Source organism: Zalophus californianus, chromosome 10 (assembly GCF_009762305.2).
Source record: "Zalophus californianus isolate mZalCal1 chromosome 10, mZalCal1.pri.v2, whole genome shotgun sequence".
NCBI lineage: Eukaryota > Metazoa > Chordata > Mammalia > Carnivora > Otariidae > Zalophus > Zalophus californianus.
In genome coordinates this window covers 41432434-41457549 of record NC_045604.1, presented here as the reverse complement: position 1 = coordinate 41457549, position 25116 = coordinate 41432434, and the positions used below count along the sequence as shown (strand labels likewise).

General features: G+C 40.6%; 1 protein-coding gene and 1 pseudogene across 3 annotated transcripts in view; one reads left to right on the top strand and one right to left on the bottom strand.

The window, feature by feature from the left end:
* Nucleotides 1–3446: 3446 nt before the first annotated feature.
* ACBD6 (acyl-CoA binding domain containing 6) overlaps nt 3447–25116 on the top strand; it is a 220352-nt gene continuing 198682 nt past the window's right edge. Inside the window, exons 1-3 of one of the 3 annotated variants that reach the window (XM_027612422.1) lie at nt 3447–3999; nt 10855–10919; nt 13592–13688. In XM_027612422.1, the coding sequence (XP_027468223.1) occupies nt 3778–3999; nt 10855–10919; nt 13592–13688 (384 nt within the window). In that variant the 5' untranslated portion in view covers nt 3447–3777. The remainder of the gene's footprint in view (nt 4000–10854; nt 10920–13591; nt 13689–25116) is intronic. The other 2 variants (XM_027612420.2, XM_027612423.1) reach the window with 2 other exon arrangements.
* Nucleotides 23168–24128, bottom strand: LOC113932889 (annotated as a pseudogene).

Here is a 25116-nt window from a genome sequence, read left to right as displayed (position 1 = left end):
GGCGGGAAGCTTGCTTCTCCCTCTCCCACTCCCCCTGCTTGTGTTCCCTCTCTCGCTGTGTCTCTCTCTGTCAAATAGATAAATAAAATCTTTAAAAAAAATGAAATGATAGAAAAAATGAGTAAAATATATTGTTAGTTAGCAATATGCGCTAAAGAAGTGGGGTAGAGAGTGTTGGGAGGATGGAGTTACAATTTTTGATAAGGCGGCCAAGGAAAGTTTGGCTAATGCAACGATTGAGCAAACACCTGAAAGAGGTGAGGGCAAACCGCATAGAAATCTGGGGATAGAGTGTTCCAGAGAGAGGGACTAGTAAGCACGAAGCACTAAAATAGGAGGATGCTGGATTATGCCTGGTTTGAAGAAGAGTCGCAAGGGGGTCCATGAGGCTGGAGTAGAGTAAGAGGAATGATAATCTTGTTTATCCATAGGGCTGAACACTGTGTCTGAAACATATCAGGACTTAATATTTTTGATGAATTAATGAATATTTTGATGGTAATGTAAAAAAAGGCCAATATTTCACAAAACCTGAATTGTGCTAAATCCAGTTACTTTATTAACAAAAATATTTTCTTTGCTTGTCCTGACTTTAGTTTTGCCATTGAAATAAGTATGACTTTCATTAATTCAGGTTTTAGGTCAGTTCAGGATGTCATGTTGCAGTATATTACAATCTTCTCTTTGCACTTCTTTTTGTTAAAGTACCTTCAAAGGACTGTAACACTAGAATATAAACACTAGAAAATACCAGCAAACATTGCTGGGTAGTATTCTCATAACTTTCAGATCTCTTAGCAAAGGTAGCGGTACTACTTAGAATCACGTGAATTGCCAGTTTAAGGACTTATGCTGCTTCCAAAACTTATTTCTCAGAACATCACTCATAGAATTTGTGTAAAGTGTACTATGCATATAATCTTATTACTCTTTATTTTATTTGCAAGAATGATTCACCATTAGCAGCAGGTGGGGCCATGAACCCATGTACACCAAGGCAACTGCCAGCCAGCAAGACTGATTAGCTCTTGACAACTTTTCTCCTGACTGCTCCTTCCCTGGCTCACTTTGGACTCCAGGTGTTAGCATTCCTGGTATTGCTTTTGACTTGTCAGTGGATCCCTTTGAATCAGTAACCTCTCCATATTCGCTGTTAATTTTTAACACTGATTGTTATACTTTCATTCTAATTATAATATTTTCTGTCTTCCTGATTTCTTGGCTGATTTTTTCTTGAGGTTCAGGAAAACATATTCAGTTCCCTACAGTTCCCAAGAAATGTTTGAATGGAAACACCAATTGTAAAAGATTTATTCCCTGAAAGTTGCCAGATCCTGATAGTTTTGGAGTTTTAATAGAATCTTCAAGAAATCAAACCTTCTCAAGTATCAACGCCCTTCAGCTGGAGACCTCCAGGAAATCAGCTGTAGTAAATCCAGTTGTATTTGTTTCTTGTTGCAGCAAGGAAAAATACATACCACAGGGAACCATGGGCTGCCTCAGTAAGAAGGCGTTCAGAAAGAACCTGTTACAGGATTTGGGCTTTGGTTGGTGCTTCAAGGAGAGTCTAAGGTATCAGGGATCTGTTCTCAATTGGGTGCTGTCAGAAAGCCAGGGCAATTCCATGACTGGGCATCTCAATAAATCTTATCTACAGGGAGAGAAGACTAATATGAGAATAAAGCTGTAATTTGTAAAGAAGAAGTAACCATTCATTTTGGCCAAGAGAAAGGGTGTTTGGTATTTTGTGGGACAGAGTGATCTTGTCTGTGTTTAGACAAATTCATGAAGTGCTTTGCCTTATTTTATCATGCTTTTACAATGACCTTGTCTGAGGTTAGGATTTCACGAGATTATTTCTGTCTAATAGGACAATAATATGGCTTAGCTGTGAGTGCCAGGCCAGCTTCGGAATGTCAGGGGCTCTTCTTGTTTTTCTTTTTCATGTGTTATTTTTAATCTTTTCATCCAAATATAATGTACATACAGAAAAGTATAATTTTTTAAAAGATTTTATTTATTTATTTGACAAAGAGAGACACAGTGAGAGAGAGAACACAAGCAGGGGGAGAGGGAGAGGGAGAAGCAGGCTTCCTGTGGAGCAGGGAGCCTGATGTAGGGCTCGATCCCAGGACCCTGGGATCATGGCCTGAGCCGGAGTCAGACGCTTAGCGACTGAGCCACCCAGGCGCCCCTGGAAAAGTGTAATTTTTAAAAAAGATTTTGTTTACTTATTTGAGAGAGAAAGGGAGATTGAGAAAGCACAAGCAGGGTGGTGGTGGTGGTGGGGAAGCAGGCTCCCTGCTGAGCACGCTGAGCAGGAAGCCCAACGCGGGGCTCGATCCCAGGACCCCAGAACATTCTAGAATCTCAAGTAATGTTTGTTGAATCCTGACCCAAGCTTTCACACTTCCCGCCTTTCTTCTCTCCCCTGTCTACCTGCCCTTCTACCCTGTCCACCTGTATAAGGTCTAACCCCACACGGTCAGTAACCACTCTTTAGAACACTTTCTTCATACCAATCTGATGGTGCTTATTACATTGTTTTGAGCACTAAATGAACATAGTGTTTGTGTTTTTGTTTTACAACACTTGGGACATAATAACCGCTAAGTGAAAATTAATTGTAACAATCATGTTACAGTTTCTGTGTAGTTCTGTGTAAATCCCTTTAGGGCAGAACCGTATAGTACTTTTTGGTTTCACTTTAGTGTCTTCAAAATACAATGGCAAAGGTCCTGTCAGAGGAGACTCGTGCTACCTGCGGGGGGGCACGGGCGCGTCCCCGCACAGCCCTGAGACGTGGAGGGCGGTTCCACAGGCGAGCAAAGTGAGACAGGGAGACGAGCGGTTCCACCAATCACACGGCTTGGGCGGTGAAGGCCCCACCTCCCAAATTTTCACCCATTATTCAAGTTAAAGCCAAGCTCTCAAGCAGCAGATGCGCATGCAGGGATCCGAAGCCAGTTTGGGGGCGCTCGGGACACACCATCCGCGGAGGGGGCTCAGGCGGAACCTTCGTCCTCAGCTCGGTGTTTCCCGCGACTCCGCTCCTATCGCTACACTACCCAATAGACTGCCTCCTTCCCCGCCCCGAAGGCCTATTCCGAGAACAATTTCCAGACTTCGGGATTAATAATTTCAGCGAAACGATGAATGGACATCCAACGAGTGAGGACAGTCTCTCCGACCAGCATCTCCCTAGCGCGGCCCCACGACTTCTCTTAGGGGAGGGCGCCCCACGTACGGCCGCCCACACTTGTCCGACCCAGGGGAGAGCCCGCCGCGCCTCGCACCGCGCGCGTGCTCGGACGCGTACTCAGGCGCACACACCGCCGCGCCCCGCCCCCGCCGCGCGTGCACGCCGCCTCCAACAGGCCCCGCGTGCACGCCGCCTCCGCCCCGCCCCGCGTGCACACCGCCCCCTCCCCGTCCCGCCCCGCCCCGCCAGCCAGTGCTGCCTGCCGCCCTCCCTTCCGGAAGTCTAAGCTGCGCCTCCCCGAGACCCGCTCGCAGGTGGAGGGAGCCGGGTCGAGCCCGGGCGCTCTGTTAGCCAGAGGCAGGCGGAGGAGAGCGGGTCGGCCGGGGCGAGCCGCCGAAGAGTAGCGGAGCCCGCCCTGCACGCCCGGGAGAGAAGTGGGAGGGAGGCAGAGTTACGTGAGGCAGCGCGGAGTAAGTGAGCTTGGGTCCGACTCGAGGTCGGGCTTAGGACCGAGACTGGTGGGCCAGGCCTCCGAGCCGGCGTTACACCCGCTCCGAGGAGCACTGAGCGGACACATGGCCTCGCCATTCCTGCCCGCGGGGGCCACCACGGGCGACAGCGGCGGAGAGCTGAGCTCGGGGGACGACTCCGGTGATGTGGAATCCCTCCAGAGCCCCGAGACCGAGACGTCCGGGAGCCTGACCGAGCTCTTTGAGAAGGCTGCAGCGCACCTCCAAGGCCTGGTTCAAGTGGCTAGCAGGGAGCAGCTCTTGTACCTGTATGCCAGGTACAAGCAGGTAAAGTCCTGGGGAAGGGGTGGATGCGGGAGAGCGACAAGAGGCCTTCTCTGTCCTCCAAAATCTAATAGTAAACGTGCTTGGTTGATGGCTAGGTGTAATGAAGTTTGCGTGTGTGTATGTATAATCATCCACTAAGGATTAGCATCCTTCTGAATATGGAGAGGGCCTCTCTGCTCTCCTGGGAGTGTTATTTGCTGGACACCGAATGACAGTTTTCCATGTCTTCTCTGACTTGCACAGTGACCTTGCACTTAATGCTTTTACCAGCTTCAGAACCTTTACAAATGAGGATGATAAAATAAGATTTATCATTCACTCTTGCTGAAGGGTCATATGGAGGTAATTATGGAAGTATTATGGTCACATGGAAGTAATGTTAAAAAAATTCTGAGCTCCAAGAAAATTATATGATCGTAATAAAAGGATGATGCAATACAAAATAAAGTATTATACTTTTGTTATTGTATTTTTAAAATCCTAAATATGTTAGACTTATGTTTTGGCTGAATGGGCTTCTGATTTTTAGATAAAATTATAAACACTTTAGGGCTAGTAAACACCAGGCGAAATAATCCCCTTCTTTTGCTGGAAAGGAAAGGGAAGCCCAAAGAGTACATAACTTGCCTAGGGTCATACAGACAGATCAGTCAGAACTAGAACTAGATTGTAGCTCCTGACTCTAAGGCTCCGAACTTTACCTGGAAATAAAAATCGTAATGTCCTATAAGACATGTTTGATTTATCATTCAAAGAGTCAAAGGTACCAGAAGGAGAAATAATCGCTTTATTATAATCAACCAATACTTGTATAACATCTTTTATGTGCAAAACACTTGGGTGTTATACCTGCAGGGAGTGCAAAGAAGAAAAAGCATGATGGTATTTGCCTTCAAGAGACTTAGAAAGTTACTTGAGGAGTCTAGATTTATTTTATTTTTATTTTTATTTTTTTTAAAGATTTATTTATTTGAGAGAGAGAGAATGAGAGAGAGAGAGCGCGAGAGGGAAGAGGGTCAGAGGGAGAAGCCGACTCCCTGCTGAGCAGGGAGCCCGATGTGGCACTCGATCCCGGGACTCCAGGATCATGACCTGAGCCGAAGGCAGTCGCTTAACCAACTGAGCCACCCAGGCGCCCTAGGAGTCTAGATTTAAACACGGGAAAAATTGCTAACAAGAGTTAAATAACATTTTAGGAAAACTCCAGCTCTTTGGAACACTGGAAGCAATGACGTTCTGGGGAATAGCCCATTTTATTTTATAAAAAATTTTAACCTTTCTTTTGCTTCTTGGTATCTATTTCCTCCTGTATTCTTTTAAGAAAAAAAAATAGTTGTAGGGTCCCTCTGTATTCTTCAACTGAATGTACTGAATAGAGATGAATCTTCTTTTGAAGACTGATGAACTTTAGTTATGAATACCGGTTAAAGTGACTTGAGACACATAGCCGTAGATACATATGGTATAAATTACAGTGTTGAATGAAAATTGCCCCTGAATTGGCCTTGGAATTTGCTTTCTTGCAGAAGTTCTGGGTATCTTTTTTCTCTCTGGTTATTTATCCTGTCCCAATAACATTAAAATCAGACTTTCAATTATTAAACAAGAAGAGTTTATTGAATGTTGTGCTAGGACCTTCAACATGTCTGACTAGTAATTCTCTGGGCAGCATAAGACTGCTTTTCTCCAAATTCCCTAGAGAACATTCTTTTTCTTTCTAGGACATAACTTTATTTACTGTTATTAGTATCATCATTATTAATATCTGATTTCTGAGTTATCAGTGAACTATAGTCACCTGTCAACTGGTAACCATTCTGTCTCATGTATCCTCACTTCATCCAGGTATTCTGGAGGAGGTGTGTCCCTCACCCTTTCAAGAACTTGATGTTAAGGTGTTTAGAAATATTCTGTATCTGGCAATAAAATTCTTTGTTATTAGAGAATAAGATTATGCTTACTTAGATATGACATTGGAACGATTTTCATCAATCTCTTCTAAATTTTTTTTTTTTTGAGAGGGAGAGAAAATCTTAAGCAGGCTCTTTGCCCACTGTGGAGCCTGAGGCGGGGCTCCATCTCGTGACCCCGAGATCATAACCTGAGCTGAAATTGAGTCAGATACTTAACTGAGATACCCAGGCCCTCCTAAATATTTTATTTTATTATTATTTTTTTAAAGATTTTATTTATTTATTTGACAGACACAAATGCTTAGCCAACTGAGCCACCCAGGTGCCCCCAAAGATGCTATTTTTAACACTATTTCAGAATTCTGTTAAAAATAAAATATTTAGGGCACCTGGGTGGCTCAGTCGTTAAGTGTCTGCCTTCGGCTCAGGTCATGGTCCCAGGGTCCTGGGATTGAGCCCTGCATCGGGCTCCCTGCTCTGCAGGTAGCCTGCTTCTCCTTCTCCCTCTGCCAGAGCTTCCCCTGCTTGTGTGTCCTCTCTCTCTCTTTCTGTCAAATAAATAAAATAAAAAAAAATTAGCATCTTTGATAGCATAATAAAGTTGAAATTCCAATATAATTGATGCATGGACCAGAATTTCTCATGAAACAATTACATTTTGTATTCAGAGTAGCACTGCATTTTGGAGGCCGAATGAAATAAAGTTGTCCCCAGGAAGATAACAGAAATAAGCTGAGCTGTGAACCTTCTTTTCAGAACCCTAAACTTACCTAACATCGTAACTCTTTTAGTCTCAGATAAGCCTGTGGCTCCAAAATCATCTTTTAGTGAGGTTTCAAAAAGATCACACCAATGAACAGTTTTTTGGTCCTCTGCATTAGCCTACACTTTCCCAGCAAAAGATAACTAATTGACACCTGTGAAAACTCTATAGGATAATGAAAATTTCAAACCCCTGTTAGCTTCATTTCACCAGAGCCTTCAGCACCAGCACACTGAGGATACCCAGCATGTTCTCCTACTTTAACCTGGCCACACATGATTCACTGGCATTTGCCATTAGCCCCTTTTGTTAAAACATTCTGTTTTATCATATATACATCAGAACAGAGTTTAGGTGTTTTGTTAAAATGGCACATTTTATAACTCTGCTCTATAGCTAATGATTTATTATTCAATGATTTGGAAACTGTTGCGCATCATGTCCTAAAATCCCGTAGTTTTATTTACCCAGTCTTTTCTGATCCAGAACTATTGTTTGAATTTGGGAATGCAAAAGCTTATGTGTCAGTTAGAATATAGGGTCAGCTGCTGAGCTTTTATTTTCATCACGCATAATGGTCTGGAGGTAGGTGACCTAGGGCTAGTATGGTGATTCTGCTTCATGAGATCATCTGGGGGATTAGTCTTTTTCTGTTCTGTAGTTCAGCCATTCCCCCAAGGCAGCAGTTCTCAAATTGTGGTCTAGAGACCACTGAGAATCGCTGAGACTTTCTCAGTAGATCGATAAGATACAAAACTATTTTGTTAATAATACTAAGACATTATTTGCCTTTTTTCTCTTTGATAAAACTGCCGATGCATCAGCATGAATCAAGGCAGTGACAGCAAATTGTACTAGTAGTCATATATTTTACCACCATGTACTCAGAGTAAAAAAAAAAAAAAAGGCCAATTTCACTTAAAAATGTCTTTGATAGGGGCGCCTGGGTGGCTCAGTTGTTAAGCGTCTGCCTTCGGCTCAGGTCATGATCCCAGGGTCCTGGGATCGAGCCCCGCATCGGGCTCCCTGCTCCGCGGGAAGCCTACTTCTCCCTCTGCCACTCCCCCCGCTTGTGTTCCCTCTCGTGTTCCCTTTTTAATATTGTGTGTGATGAAATGGGGAGTACATGCAAGGCAGTTCTGCACACAGTTATGTTGGCCATTTCGAGGAAAAGCACTTGTGTAGTTTTTGAGTTGCAAGCTGCGCTGTCCACATTTTTCATGAAACATCATTTTTCCTTAATAAAACAACTCACAGATTAACTCTGCTTATTCAAATTTCAGTATTCGGCAGATGGTTTCTTCAAAGTGAATGAAGTGAGCCTGTCACTTTAAGGAAAACAGCTGACAGTGTTTGTTGCCAGTGGTCACATTTGAGCCTTCAAATGAAAATTAGAGGTTTGGAAAATCTGTGTCTGTCACATGAACTTGACAGCTTCCTGATACTTAAGAACTTTTTCGATGAGATTAATGGTGATTCTAATGATTGTAACTTCTGCTCTTGTATAATATGTCAACATTTGGAAGGAATGCATAACTCAGTGAACCGTATTTTCCAAATATTGCATGGAATGTTACAAATTATGTGTGAGTAAAAGATCCATTCAAAGTGCAAGTCAGACCAATGGATTTTAATGTAGCAGAAGGAAAAATTCATTGATACAGCATCAGAATCCACATTGCATCCAATCTTGAAGAAACTGCCATTTGTTGAGTTTTGGTGTGGTATCAAAGAAAAAATATCCACAATTATCTGAAAAGGCTACTAAAATACTTTTTTCTTTTGTAACAGTGTATCTGTGTGAGCTTTTTCTTCATATACTTCAACCAAAGCAACATATTGCAGTATATTGAATAGATAAGTAGATATGAGAATACAACTGCCTTCTATTAAGGCAGACCTTAAAGAGATGTGCAGAATGTACAACAGTGTTACTTTTCTCACTAAGTTTTTTGTGCTTTAGAATATACAGTTATTTTTCATAAAATTTTGTTATTTAAATATGTTAATGTGTTTATTATTTTTAAATTAGTTAATACACATTTTTACAATCTTAATTTTTAATATGTTAAATATTGAGAGATATAACCCACTTATGTGATGGTTAGCTGGATGACTACACGTGCGTCTGGCTGAGACTTCTATTACTGTGGGAGAAATGGAGAATAGATAGAAATTGGTATTTGTTTCTACCACTGGCTGGTGTCTGGATAAAAAACAAAAATAGTAATGACTGCTGTTTTTATGATGTGTCATAGTTTCTCTCATGTTTCTAACAATCCAGTAGTTGAAGTGATTTGGAGATGCCTAGATTTGATGTGGCATGTAAAACAGAGTGCTATAGAAAAGGAATATTGGACTTTGGAGTCAAATAGTCCTAAATTCACATCCTGACTACTAATTCAGGATTTGCTAATGTGTGAACTCTGCATCCCTCCTTAGAGTCTCTGTACTCATTTATAAAATGAGTTTGTAATGGCAAACCTAACAGGATTGTTGCATGGCTCATTTGCCATTACATATATGAAGCTTTTGGTTTGTGGTGATCAAGAAATGCTCTCTCACTGTTTTTGCTCTCTCACTGTTTCTTCCTTCTGTCCCCTTATAATAGGGCTGCTCCTTTGTAAGTGGACATTTTAATATTCATCAGAGGGCCTTGTGATTAATTGCTAAGCAAATGATGGAGATGATACTTGTTACGAATTCAGAGATGGATAAGATCATTGTAGACTGAAAGAGTTCTTATAATCTGAACCTTGAGTGGGACTGAAAGGTGTGAAAAGCTGACGGAAGAGGAGAAGGCATTTTAGGCGAGGGCAGTAACATGAGCGAAACTCAATAAAAATCCTTAAAGCAGTGAGTAGATCAGTCTGTTAGTGAGTAGACCATCAGTTTGATTTTAGTAAAATTCAAGTGTATAAAAGTAATAGTAGATGACGAGAAGGTCTCTGAGAAGTACTTGGGGGTTGGATTGTGGTATTAGGAAAAAATAGGTATTTGGTTGAACACATGCCTGACATACTCATTCCATTCAACAAACATTTTTTACTACCATAGGTTAGGCACTATATAAGGTGCAATGAGTGAGTTAAGAATGGTTTCCTAGAGACTGTGTTCTGATAGAAAGATGAGATTTTACCCAAAACTTTCTAACACCAGGTAAAAGTGGAAAGTGCTGCTGTCAGAAGTATGCGGAGTAAATGCTGTGAGAGTTCGTCAGAGATTACTTTTGGCAGTGGGAATATGGGCTGTATAGTGAATTCTGCACTTGTGTGAATTTCATTTATGTTTATTCACAATGAAAATAACGTATAATTTCACCACAAATGTTATTTGAGGATTACAAATAAGTATTGGCCACAAACAAGATGAGCTTATTATGGAGTAGATAGAATTTATATTGTTGCTGGAAAACCCTTGAAAGTTTTTTGCAAGGCTGTCAGCATCCATATTTGTATCAATTAGTTTCATAATAGGATACTTTACAAATAGTATTCTTTATCCTGGAATTGGGGAGAGATAAAATGCTGATAGTGTAATGAGAATCAGCATAAATAAACAATATTGTGAATTCTGATAAACTGTACTTCACAGCTTGTTTATTGCACATTTAAAAATTCTATATGATAAATGATAATAAGGATCACATCTGTATTTATAATTTGCCTTGTATATATAATTTGTCTACTAGTTTAGGAATGCAAGTGTTTGTGACTCATATTTTTTTATGTATCACAGTATTAGACAACAGTGGTTTTATGCAGTAAGCCAAAGCGGCCTGTGTTTTAAAATTTGTTTTTTGGGGGGCGCCTGGGTGGCTCAGATGGTTAAGCGTCTGCCTTCGGCTCGGGTGATCCCGGGGTCCTGGGATCAAGTCCCGCGTCGGGCTCCCTGGTCCTTGGGAGCCTGCTTCTCCCTCTGCCTCTCTCTCTCTCTCTCTCTCTCTCTCTCTCTCTCTCTCTCTCTCTGTCTTTCATGAATAAATAAATAAAATCTTTAAAAAAAATTTTGTTTTTTTGTTTGCTTTTACAAAGAATGTTAAATTTTGTTATTCTATATAGATGCAAATATTTTCTAACCTATAGTTACTGAGTATACATGATAAATTTGAAAATAAAAAGTTTCTCTGGCATTTCTTTGAAAAATAAGTTCTTTATTTTTTTCCCTCCCTTCAATTAGGTCAAAGTTGGAAATTGTAATACTCCTAAACCAAGCTTCTTTGATTTTGAAGGAAAGCAAAAATGGTAAGAAATTCTTGGAATCTAATGAGGTTGTTGGAAATGGTTTAGGTGTTTAGGAATTAGAAAGTAGTGAGCAGATTAAAGAATTATTTTTATATTAATCTCTCTGCTGTAGACTGTGCTAACAACAGGCAATTGGGAGAGAGATTAAAAGAATCCGCTTTTAGCTAAGTCTCCTAAAGGATTCTCATGCCGTGATGTTGGTATACACATAGTTCACGACAGACATACACTCCTTACATACAGATAGCTTCTTAGAGAGTGATGGTAAGAGCTATTGCTTGAGATTTTCCTGTCCTGTCATACAGCCCCTAATGGATCACCTCTTCTGCCCTGTGTAGGAATCTTTGAATGGACAGGAAGATGGGAAGGGAGAAGAACAGGATAAGTCCCCATTTTTATTCTTCTCCCCTGCCCCAATTTTATCTTCTTATCTCTAGTGCTCTTCTGTACCTTGCCCCACCCACACCACAGTGAAGTGCTTATAATAACTGGTTGGGAAGAAAGGGGGGAAAAAAGATACTGAATCCACTTCTTTCCTAAATCTATAAAAAGATTATCCCCGTCCCAGTTTTTTTACTTCTCATTCAGAGGTTCCTCCTTATCTTATGAGGTCTTATTTACTCTTACCTTGTCTAAGTGAAAAAAAAGAGAAATTGCATGCAATAGGGACCCTTAGTTTTAGGAGGAAGAACTTTGGAAGCGTCAGCCCTGGAATTAAAAGTATAAAGGATAGGGTTTAAAAAAGAAATGAAATATGGTTGAAGAGAGAAGAGTGCTAAAAATGGATTCTAACTTTACATTCTAGAGCAGTGCTACTCAAAATGTGGTCCCTTGACAGGTTGCCTGTCTGCGAACTATTTGTTACCCAGCTGTAAAGTCATGCAAAGCTTGAACTTGAATGTAAATCAGTTATGTCATTAGGCCCATGTTTAGTTCTGCTGACTTTGTTTGTGTAGGACATTCTCAGTGAAGGAAGCAGTGCTTTGATTTCCGTTCTAGCAGAAGCTTTCTTTGCTGATGATAACAAATAGTTCTCTGACACTTTATTACTGTTGTGGAGAATACCTGATGCAACTTTTATTGTGAGTTTTTTGTTTTAATTTCTGAAATTTCATAACTTCAGCATTATTTTTTTTCCCCTCTGCTTGCCTGGTTTTTCATTGTTTTTAGCAATTTTGAGAAGTTTTGATTTTACAACCACTATAATAATTCAGGCAAGAATCGTCAATGGATGCTGAAACCATTAGATGAAAAACTACTGAGGAACATTTACACAATCTGACCCTCAGTTTACTTTTTAATTACAAGGAAGACAACAGGAGATACTGCTTCTACCAAGTCCTTAATCTTATCTGTGATGATGGGAGGGACAAACTGATGTCATGTGCCCCTGATGTGATACATTGTGAAGGACATGTCACCTATATATTGCTTTTGCCAAAACCTAATTCTAATCATGATTATTCATTTTTGGCAAGAATACCACGAAGGTGAGGAAACAATCAGACAAACCCAAATTGAGAGAGATTTTATAAAACAACTGGTTTGGACTCAAAAAATATCAATATCATGGAAGATAATTAAGAGGCTAAAGATACACAAAACTCAGTGCTATGTGTGAATCTTGATTGGCTCCTGGTCTGGGAGAAGAAATCTATAAAGGACATTATTGGGAAATCAGGGAAATCTGAAGGTAGTCTATGTTTATATAATAGTATTAATGTTAAGTTTCCTGTTTGATATATGCTGATATACTTAGGGGTAGAGTGTTGGGATGTATACAGGTAACTCTCAACAGGGTCAGGAAAAATAAATTTGGAAAACCTCAGAAAGATGTTATATTCATTGTGGGAGCAGGAAGGTAGTGAAAAAACTGTGGCACTGAATTGTGTTTTACAGTGAATCAGTGGATCTCCTTCCTGGGTGGAAGTAATAAGAATTGGCAGGGCAAGACCAAGAAGGAGCCTGTCTTGGCAGCTTACAGGAAAAAGAAGAAAAGGATGACTCAGAAGGGGGCACAGGACTAAAATATTACTCTTGATATTTATACTGCAAGTGGTCCCTACCTTCTTACTCATTAAAATTCGTACCTCTGTCTTTACCACCCCTCACTTTTTGAAGTCCTTGCATCAGGATCCACTACCAGCAGCTTATAGCTGAGATAACAGCAAAAGGGGAAGGTGTATTTCTCACAGCTTAAATACAAAGTTCAAAACATTTTTCTAGGGAATATTGTTTTGTGTGATGATTATTCCCACGTTACCAAAATGCTATATAAGGTGGAAACTACTTTTATTGGTCTGTAGATCATACATTCTCAATAGGGATGAAAGGTGGGTTTTGGGGAGTTATAAAATCTTGGATATTACAATTGTTTGTGGTCTTCTAAAATTCATTCGATATGCAATATATCTGTGTTACAAAAATTCATGGGGGAGGGTGATTAGGAAAAAAAATGTCTAAAGAGGCTCCTTAGGTGGTGGGGCGTAAGGTGTGTGTTGGTATAGACCATTGTGAATGCAAAAAGATATATAAGCCACTCATTTGTGGCTTATATATATATCTCACATCCTTAAAATGTGCATGCCAGTTTTTTAACACTAAAAAGGAATGTGTCATTTGTGTTACTTCCATAGATAATGATAGATCATTTTGGGTATTCTTTACTGTAGGGAAGCATGGAAAGCACTTGGTGATTCAAGCCCCAATCAAGCGATGCAGGAGTATATCGCAGTGGTTAAGAAATTAGATCCAGGTTGGAATCCTCAGGTAGGATTTGATGATTGTAAATAATACTTTCCAAAAACATATCATCTTCCTCTCACATAAAGGTTTAAAACCAAGCCTAAGCTAAGTAGCATTCTTTTTTTTTATTAATTATTTTTTAGTGCTGTTGTATTTCGTTTCTTTTTTTTTTTTAAAGATTTTATTTATTTATTTGAGAGAGAGAATGAGATAGAGAGAGAGCATGAGACGAGGGAGGGTCAGAGGGAGAAGCAGACTCCCTGCTGAGCAGGGAGCCCGATGTGGGACTCGGTCCTGGGACTCCAGGATCATGACCTGAGCCGAAGGCAGTTGCTTAACCAACTGAGCCACCCAGGCGCCCCTCTTTTTTTTTTTTTAAAGATTTTATTTATTTGAGAGAGAAAGAGAGCATGAGTGGGGCAGATGGAGGGTGGGGAGGGGCTGAGGGAGAGGGAGTAGACTCCCTGCTGAGCAGGGAGCTGGACTCAGGGCTGGATCCCAGGACCCTGAGATCATGACCTGAGCCGAAAGCAGAGGTGACTGAACCACCCAGGTGCCCCTTAAGTAACATTCTTAAAAGTTTTATTTTCTTAGATTATAGAGTTATTGTAATATTTATCTACTTCAAAATACTATTGCTTGAATATTAACCAGTTAGTGATATTGAGAACTTATCTGAATTGTAGAGAATTTTTTAAAAAAGATTTTTAAAAATTTACTTATTTGAGAGAGAGAGCAAGTGAGCAGGGGGGAGGGGCAGAAGGAGAGGGAGATAGAGAGTCCCCTGCAGACTCCATGCTAATCACGGAGCCCAATGTGGGCTCAATCTCATTACCCTGAGAGCATGACCTGGGCTGAAACCAAGAGTCAGTCGCTTAACTGACTAAGCCGCCCAGGTGCCCTGGAATTGTAGAGAATTTTTAAAAGCATAATAATAATTTCAATTTTGTAAAAACTCAGTTCATTTCAGAATTTGAAAGAGTTTAACGTGAGATCATCATTATCTTGAGAAATGGTAGGTTTCTCTTAGATTTTTTTTTTTAATGAGCACTTCTGTGCAAGTACAAAATGCTTTTTGATGTGGATAAAATATGAATAAGGTATGCTTTCTGCCATTACATAATTTAAAGTATATTAGTGAAGATAAAATACACAAAATATAGTGGTAATGCAAGTGCTAGGGAATCCAGTGGAAAGAGAGATTACTTTGGACCTTGGAGGTATTGGGTATTGTTCACTTAAATGTACCCTCTTTTTCTGGTATACTTATCTAGAAAGACTTTAATAAAGGTGGGGGTTGGTAGTTTATTTCAAAAATTTTTCTGAAACATTGGTAACAGGTGTTTTAGTGGGATAAAGGCATCAGTACCATGTTGAAAATGCAAATGTGTATTACTTTTCATTAAAAATATTTAGGCCAAACATTTCAGTGATGAATGAATATAGCAACTTTCAGATTTTTTGGTAACAATTATTTCATTGGTACACATGTTTTACCAGTTTGAAGGAATTTTGTTCAATAATCATGGAATCTTAAAGTTGTGGGCGCCTGGGTGGCTCAGATGGTTAAGCGTCTGCCTTCGGCTCAGGTCATGATCCCAGAGTCCTGGGATTGAGTCCCGCATTGGGCTCCCTGCTCCTTGGGAGCCTGCTTCTCCCTCTGCCTCTCTCTCTCTCTCTCTCTCTCTGTCTCTCATGAATAAATAAAATCTTTAAAAAAAAATTCAGAGTTGTAAGGTACCTTAAAGATTATATATTATGATGTACAAAAGTATATCTTAATTGTGAATACAAAGAGGGAGAGATAACCAGCTTAGGGTATCTTTAAAGATACAGCTGCCTTTTTGAAGTCATTGAAACTTTCCTGATGTTTTGATGTGCATGAATATTTTCAGAAATATTCCATTTTGTTAGTATCTTTTATGAAACATCAAGTTTGCATACAAATGTATATCATAGAGGTCCTAAGGACTTAGTAAATTAAGTGGTGTAAACAGGTGCCCCTCTGAGCTGAACTCAGCCTGAATGCATATGCCGCAGTGTTTAAAAAACAAAACAAAACTTGAGTTTGCGTTTTGGTGAGTACTTTACTTTTCAGTCTCTGTGGTCTTAGTTCTTCCCTATTGATTTTACATGACTGTCTCTGATGCCTGGCCTATGTAGGCGTTTGAGTTTATAAGTTCTGACAAATGACAGAATTTATTATTTCTTACCTTCAGTACCTTAATTACTAAATACAATTCTGCTAACTAGGACTCTTTTTTTTTTTTAAAGATTTATTTATTTATTCTAGAGAGAGAACGTGCTCATGTGCAGGAGCGAGGGGAGGGGCAGAGGGAGAGGATCTTCAAGCAGACTCCCTGCGGAGCCTGGAGCCCAGCCTCGGGCTCGATCTCACAACCACCCGTGAGATCATGACCTGAGCTAAAACCAAGAGTGGATGCTGAACTGACTGAGCCACCCAGGCGCTGTTGTTAACTATAACTCTTAAAAATGGTTGCAGAGTTCATGTGGTTAGGTAGTTCTTCCTTTTTTTTTTTTTTAAGATTTTATTTATTGATTCATTTGAGAGAGAGAATGAGAGAGAGAGAGCATGAGTGGGGGAGGGTCAGAGGGAGAAGCAGATTCCCCACTGAGCAGGGAGCCCGATGTGGGACTCGATCCTGGGACTCCAGGATCATGACCTGAGCCGAAGGCAGTCGCTTAACCAACTGAGCCACCCAGGCGCCCAGGTAGTTCTTCCTTATGGAAATTTAAACAGGCAGTAAGGATGCTTTTTAAAAATATGTAAATTTCACCTATTGAACATAAATTTGAGTAAACTAAGCAGAATCAAAGGCACTTTCAAATAAAGATCATTCTCTCAGGGTCATGAGATCAAGCCCCCTGTGGGGCTCCGTGCTGGGTGTGGAGCCTGCTTAAGATTCTCTCTCCCTCTGCTACCCCCCACCCCGTCTCCCACATGTGCATTTGCTCTCTCTCTTTCTCTTAAAAAAAAAATCGAAGATCATCCTTTAATACATTGTTCTCAAAATGTTTTGACATCTGTAATCTAGTTGTAAAGAGGAATTTTATGTTTTGTTTACATTTTTGCTTAATTTAAACATTCTGATCTGGTTCCCTTTGACTCAGCTTTTGTTCCCTTTCTTTCTGACTGGTATGAAGTAGTTCGTAACTGCAATCTCAAGACATTTGATATTTCATTTATTATCTTTTAGGTTAGAGAATCATTTTCTTTTGATACTAGTTTCTGAAGCCAATGAAATAATAACTCTCATTGCTGAATGTGCTAAGCTCTTTACATGTGTTGTCCTTTGAAATCTTCACAAGAATCTTAAGATTTTTATTTTTAAGTAGTCTCTACAGCCAATGTGGGGCTCAATTCATGACCCCAAAATCAAGAGTTGCATGCCCTACTGACTGTGCCAGCCAAGTGCCCCCACCAGAATCTTAATTAGATTAGAAACTATTATTGGCAGGGCGCCTGGGTGGCTCAGTTGTTAAGCGTCTGCCTTTGGCTCAGGTCATGGTCCCAGGGTCCTGGGATCGAGCCCCGCATCAGGCTCCCTGCTCAGCGGGGAGTCTGCTTCTCCCTCTCCCATTCCCCCTGCTTGTGTTCCCTCTCTCGCTGTGTCTCTGCCAAATAAATAAGTAAATAAAATCTTAAAAAAAAAAAACTATTACTGTCTGCATTTTAAAAATGAGGAAATTCAGGCATAGAGTGGTTTATATCTTGCCCAAGATTAGCCAGCTAATAAATGATGGTGCTGGGAAATGGACTTATCTGTATAGGAGTTCAGAGCCCCACTCTTAATCCCTCTGCTATCTTTTCTGCACCTAGCATTTTATATTTACATGTATTTACACACATATACATTTGTGTATATATAACATACGTATAGCATCCATCTAAACTTACGGGTGTGTATATGTATAAAAAATTCAAGTAAAGGTAGTTAACTGTTTTAATCAAAGCTCCATGGAGTATAAAGTGAAGTATAAAATGAAGTATAAAATGAACAATACCTTAAAATGTAAACCCTTGACTGTGTTTTCTGTTATGTTTCATCTTATCTCAAGAATGTGCTGTTGAATATCTAATCAAGGTAATTCTTCTGCCTTATTTGTTTTTTTGCCAGGGGGAAGAGGGTAAGTTTTTATTTTGGTATAACTTCTATTTTTGACAAATAAAAATTGTATGTGTTTAAGATGTACAACATGATGTTTTTCTTTTTGGTATATGTATACATTGTGAAATGATTCTCACAATCAGACTAATTAACATTTTCATTACCTCTCATGGTTACCATTCTTTTGGTGCTGAGAACCCTTGATATCTACTCTCTTAGCAGATTTCAAATATACAATATTATATATTACACATAATTATTAAATATAATATTAACTAATGTATTAATAATAACTGATGGTGCATTATTAACTAATATATACTTGATATAATTTTTTTTAAGTTTCAGAAGTAGTGCAAGGAACTTCTGGATAGTCTTTATTTAGATATACCAATTGTTTATGTTTGCTTTCGCATTCTCCCTATTTATACACACACTCAAATTTTTTCTGAACCATTTTACATAAGTTGCAGACATCATGTCCCTTAATCACTAAATACTTCATTATTTCTTAGAATAAGGACTTTATCATTATACCATCATTATAAAAATTAGAACTTTTTTTGGTCATGAGTTCTTTTGAAATTTCTTTTTTTAGACACTTTAGGCTCAGAGTTCCTGCAGGGCATTCTATACACACAGACATCAATTGTATGTATTTAAGGTATACACCATAATTAGACATATATATATATAGTGAAATGGTTACTATAGTCAAACTAATTAATATACCTTCTTCTCATATAGTTATCTTTTTTTGTGTGTGTGGTGAGATTACCTGATATTTACTCTCTCAGCATATTTTCAGTATTCAACACAGCATTATTTATTGTAGTCATCATGCCTGCATATTATTTTTTATTTTTTATTATTTTTTTTAAAGTAAGCTCCACGCCCAGTTTGGGGCTCGAACTTATGATCTGAAGATCAAGAGTCATGTGCTCTACCAACTGAGCCAGACAGGTGCCCCTATCATGCCTGTATATTAGATCTCTAGATTTATTCATCTTACGCAACTGCAGTTTTATACCTTTTTTTTTTTTAAAGATTTATTTATTATTTATTTTGAGAGAGTGAGAATGAGAGAGAGAGTACATGAGAGGGGGGAGGGTCAGAGGGAGAAGCAGACTCCCTGCTGAGCAGGGAGCCCGATGCGGGACTCGATCCCCGGACTCCAGGATCATGACCTGAGCCGAAGGCAGTCGCTTAACCAACTGAGCCACCCAGGCGCCCAGTTTTATACCCTTTGACCAGCATCTCCCTATCTCCCATTCCCCACCAGTCCCTGGTAACCACCTGTTTTGTTTGCTGCTGCTGTGAGTTTGACTTTTTAATTTCATTAAATTCTACATATAAATGAGATCATAGAATATTTGTTTTTGTCTGGTTTATTTCACTTAGCATAATGTCCTCCAGGTTCATCTATGTTGTCACAAATGGCAGGATTTTCTTTTTTCTCATGGCTGAATAATATTCCATTGTTTATATATATACACCACATCTTTTTTTTTTTTTTAAAGATTTTATTTATTTGATAGAGACACAGCAAGAGAGGTAACACAAGCAGGGGGAGTGGGTGAGGGAGAAGCAGACTTCCTGCGGAGCAGGGAGTCCAATGCGGGACTCGATCCCAGGACCCTGGGATCATAACCTGAGCTCGAAGGCAGACGCTTAATGACTGAGCCACCCAGGTGCCCCTATACTACATCTTCTTTATCCATTCATCCATAGAAAGACAGATTGTTTCCATATCTTGGTTATTGTGACTAATGCTGCGGTGAACATGGGAGTGCAGATACCTCTTTAAGATCCTGATTTCATTTCCTTTAGATGTATACCCAGAACTGGATCATATGAGAGTTCTATTTTTAATTTTTTTTGAAAGATTTTATGTATTTATTTGAGAGAGAGAAAGGGAGTTCGTGCATGGGTGTATGCCCACACGTGGGGGGAGGGGCAGAGAGAGAAAGGGAGAAGCAGACTCCCTGCTGAGCACAGAGCCTGATGCAGGGCTGGATCCCATGACCCTGAGATCATGACCTGAGCCGAAGTCGCACGCTTAAGTGACTGAGCCCCCCACGTGTCCCCTATTTTTAATTTTTTGAGGAACCTCCATGCTATTTCCCATAATGGCTGTACCAATTTATATTCCAGTCAACAGTGAGCAGTAGTTCTTTTTTCTTAAAATCAGGAATTGTAACATTGATTCAATATTGTTGAATCCATGATCCATATTCAAGTTTATCATTTATTTTAAAAATCTCCTTCATAGTTCTTTGAAACATTCTGATTCATCGTCCAATCCAGGATCATGCACTGTATTTATTTGTTGTCTCTTTAGTCTCCTGTAGTCTGGAACAGTTACTTAGCCTTTTTTTTTTCTTTCTTGACTATGATAGTTTTGAAGAATATAGGCCAGCTCTTTTGTAGAATGTCCCAGTTTGGGCTTGTCTGATGTTTCCTCATAATTAGATTCAGATTATACATTTTTAGGAGAAATACAAAGGAATTGTGTCCTTCTCAGTGCATTATACCAGGAGATACAGGATGTCTATTTGTCCCAGTGTTGGTTATGTTAACTTTGATCACTTGCTTAACATGGTGTTTACCAGATTTCTCTACTGTAAAATTCCTATTTTTCCCTTTGTAATTAGTAATTTGTGGGGAGATACTTTAAGACTATGTAAATATCCTTTTCCTCATCAGATTTCACCCACTAGTTTTAATATCCATTAATGATTTTCCAACTCCATTATTTCTTCTACATTTATTATTTGGCATTCTATAAAAATGGGCTTTCCCTTCTCCCCTGTTTATTTATTTATTCACTGTCAAGAACTATGAAAGATCTAGGATTGTGCCCTACTTGCAAGCTAATGAGTTAGCCTGTTACTGTTTCTTAGATGCTGGCAGAGGTACAAGACTCCTGGGTTTGAGCCAAAGGACTTTATTATTCATGGTACTTCAAAGTGCATGAGATTCATTTGATTTGCATTGGTTTCTCGAATCCCCCAAGTCCCACAGGGATAATGCAGGTGGGCCTAGATGGATTCCTGCATATGCAGTGGATTGTGCTACAGCAAAGGAGCACTGAGCTTTGGGGATTTACCCCTCTTATAGCAGGTGGAAGCAAGCCTGCTCTTTGTCAGGGGTGGGAAGACATTACCTCATCCCTGAGGGTTGCTTGCTGTACACACAACCCTGAGAAATGGCCCAGGTAAAGAGTAGTTAGAGCCTGGCATGCCGGAGGAGAAGGTGTAGAGATGTTCAGGGCCCATGGCTGATTGCTTCTCCCAACATTCATGTATTTATATCTGTACTGTATATACTCATGGATTTCTATTCAGTGGGTTACAGTCCATTACTATATTTATTTGGTCACTGGGAACTCCTTCAGGATGGCTCCTGTCTCCTTTTGATATGTCCCCATCAGTCTTTCAGCCGTTTCTTACTTTTTGTCACAAAATGTTACAGGCTGTATTAATTTCCTAGAATTGCCATAGCAAAGTACCACAGACTGGTACTTTGTAGTTTAAAACAATAGAAATTTATTCTCTCACAGTTTTGGAGGCTAGAGGTCCAAAAATCAAGTGTTAGCAGAGCCATGCGCTCTTTGAAGGCTGTAGGGAAGAATCCTCCCTTGCCTCTACCAGCTTCTGGTGGCCCCCAGGGTTCTTTGACTTGTGTCAGTGTAACTCCAGTCTCTGCCTCTGTCTTTACATAGCCTTCTTCCCAGCATGTCTGTATCCAAATCTCCCTTTCCTTTTTCTTACATAGACACTAGTCATTGGATTTGGGGCCCACCTCAGACCTCATTTTATCTCTCCCCCACTCTGATTTATTGAGATATAATTGACATAGAATATCATGTAAATTTAAGATATAAAACGTGTTGGCAGATGTTGGGAAGATGGTGGCAGAGTACAAGGACCCTAGGTACGCCTCCTCCCACTAATACAACTAGATAACTATCACATCATCCAAAATACCCCAGAACTAACCTGAAGACTGGCAGAACAACTCCACAACTAAAGGCAGAGAAGAGGGCACATCCAAGAAGATAGGAAGCACAGAGACTCGTTTTGGGAGAGAAACAGAATTTGGCTGCTGTAATGGGGAGGAAGCCGTGGTTGTGGAGAGAGGCGAGATACAGACTAGCACACGGGGGAGCACATGGGGAAAACCAATCCCCAAAGCAACTGGCTTGGAAAGGGCTTCAAGAGGGGCTGAATTTCATGAACTTTAGCAACTAGCAGGGCTTAAACCCTGGACTTTTAAAGGTCAGTGGGCTTGGCTCAGGAGAGCCCATAGGCATTGAGGCTGCTATTGGAGAGAAGGAAAGACAAACAGCCTGCAGACATATAGTGTAGATACAATGATCTGAAGAGCGCCTGGGTCATACAGTGGGAAGGTTATTTGCTCATCTCCTAGTGTATCCCAGAGAGGCAGAGTTCATGGAGAGATCCCTCTAGGAACAAGGGAACTGGCGTGTGCCATTTCCCTCCCTTGCACCACAGCATGAGCACAGAGCCATCTGTGGGAACCAGTAGTGCCAACACTTGCTACCTAACTTGCTTACACCAAGCCCTGCCCCCTATGCTCTGGTGGAGTCGCCCTTCCCAGTCAGACTTGCCTCAGTCCCAGCATGGCAGGGCCCCTCCCCTAGAAGACCAGCCCAAACCCCTGTCTGCACCATGTCTCCGGACTGGGAGTTTTGCAGGGCCTCGGTTCTGGTGGCGGTGGTGACAGGTGTCATTTCACAAGCAGACCAGAGCACACCTACTTAATATTCACCGCATTCAGGCCAGGGACCAAACACTGCCCACAACAGGCAAAGAGAGCCTCTGTAGACAACTGGCCTGAAGGATAAAGTGGCCAGAACACAACAGCAGAGCATATGCAGCATGCTTTAAGTCACTCCCTATAGCACCGGGTCCTGGGAAACACACTGGGGAACTATACTGCAGGGCACTACAGGACCTCTTCCTCATAAGGCCAATCCATGGAACAGCAGACATAGCTGACTTTTTTTTTTAAAAGACACATTTATTCAGCATCATGATCAGACTATTACATTTAGCAATCAACAGCATGGGTGCAAAAAAAAACCCCAAACATTAAAACCCTTTGTTGGAATGCTTTACACTTTCCACAGAACAGAAACTAAAATAACTTGTTATACAATTAGTCACAAATACAGTCCTCGAGTTTTTTGCCCATACACATGAGTATTGTCTAAAACATGTCTTCTTTGTAGCAGCTAGGGCCTGCCACCACTGTGCTTGGCTGAGTTCATAAATCTGTTGTAACCTGTAGCTTCCCTGTCACTTCTCTGGCTCTCCTCTCCTGCTAAGCTTTGTTTCCTGGCAGTAATTAAAACCTTCTGCCACTGCCATAGCTACTGCTCCTGCTGGAACCACCATAGCCACCTTGGTTTTGTGGTTTGGCAAAGTATTGGCCTCCACCACCAGGGGGGCCAGAGCTTCTGCCTCCAAAATTTCCTCCTTTCATGGGTCCAAAATTTGAGGATTGATTGTTGTAATTGACAAAATCATTATAGCTTCCGCCACCACCAAAGTTGCTTCCATCATTACCAAATCCATTATAGCCATCCCCACTGCCACCATATCCACCACCACCTCAACTGCCACCAAAGCCACCTCGGCCACTGAAGTTCCCTCCACAACCAAAGTTGTCATTCCCACCAAAAACACCTCTACGACCACCATCAAAGTTTCCAGAACCACTTCGACATCTTTGGCTGGAGGAAGCACTAGCCATCTCTTGCTTAGATAGGGCTTTCCTTACTTCACAGTTGTGGCCATTCACAGTATGGTATTTTTGAATGACAATCTTGTCTACAGAGTCATGGTCATCAAATGTTACAAAAGCAAAATCTCTCTTTTTGCCGCTGCTTCTGTCAGTCATGATCCTGATCACTTCAGTTTTCCCATACTGTTCAAAATAATCTCTTAGATGATGTTTTTCATTGTCTTCTTTAATGCCACCAACAAAAATCTTTCTCACAGTTAAGTGGGCACCAGGTCTTTGAGAATCTTCTCTTGAGACAGCCCTCTTTGGTCCCACAACTTTTCCATCCACCTCGTGTGGCCTTGCATTCATGGCTGCATCCACCTCCTCCACAGTGGCATATGTGACAAACCCAAAGCCTCTGGAGTGCTTGGTGTTTGGATCTCATTACCACACAGTCCGTAAGCATACCCCATTGCTCAAAATGGCTCTTCAGACGCTCGTCGGTTGTTTCAAAGCTCAAACCTCCGATGAAGAGTTTCCTCAGCTGTTCAGGCTCTTTGGGAGACTCTGACTTAGACATGGCGGCAGTGGGAGGGGAGACTTTAACGATGCTTACTCAGCAGTGTCCAGGGGCAGAAAGCCATAGCTGACTTTCTTAACACACAGAAACAGGCACAAAAACTTAGACAAGATGAGATGACAGAGGAATTTGTCCCAAATGAAAGAACAGGACAAGACCATGGCCAGAGATCTAAGTGAAACTGATAAAAATAACATGGCTGCTAGACAGTTTAAAATCATGATCATAAAGATATTCATTGAACTTGAGAAAAGAGTGGAAGACATGAGTGAGACCCTTAACACGGAGATAAGGAGTAACATAGAGATAAAAGTGAATAAATGAAAGGAGCAACATGCTTGATGGAATGAACAGCAGGCTGTAAGAAATAGAGGAATGAATTAATGACCTTAGAAGACAGAGTAATGGAAAGTAATCAAGGTGTACAAAAAAGAGAAAAGAGAATTATGCGGAAGGAGAATAGACTTAGGGAACTCAGTGACTCCATCAAACACAATAACATTCCTATTACAGGGATCCCAGAAGAAGAGAGAGAAAAGGGGGTAGAAAACTTATTTGAAGAAATAATAGCTAAAAACTTCCCTGGGGAAGTTTTTATCTGGGGAAAGAAACAGATATCCAGATCCAGGAGGCACATAGAACCTCCAACAGAATCAACAAAAGCAGATCCACACCAAGACATAATTAAGATGGCAAAATGTAGTGATAAAGAAAAAAATTTAAAAGTAGACAAAAGAAGACAGTTACATATAAGGGAAACCACATTAGGCTAACAGGGGACTTTTAAATTTAATTTTTATTTATTTATTTGACAGAAGCATGAGCGCACAAGCAGGGAGAGGGAGAGGGAGAAGCAGGCTCCCCATAGAGCAGAGAGACTGATGTAGAGCTCCATCCCAGGACTCTGGGATCATGACCTGAGCCGAAGGCAGATGCTTAACCAACTGAGCCACCCAGGTGGAGCCACCTCTGTTAGAGGACTTTTAAA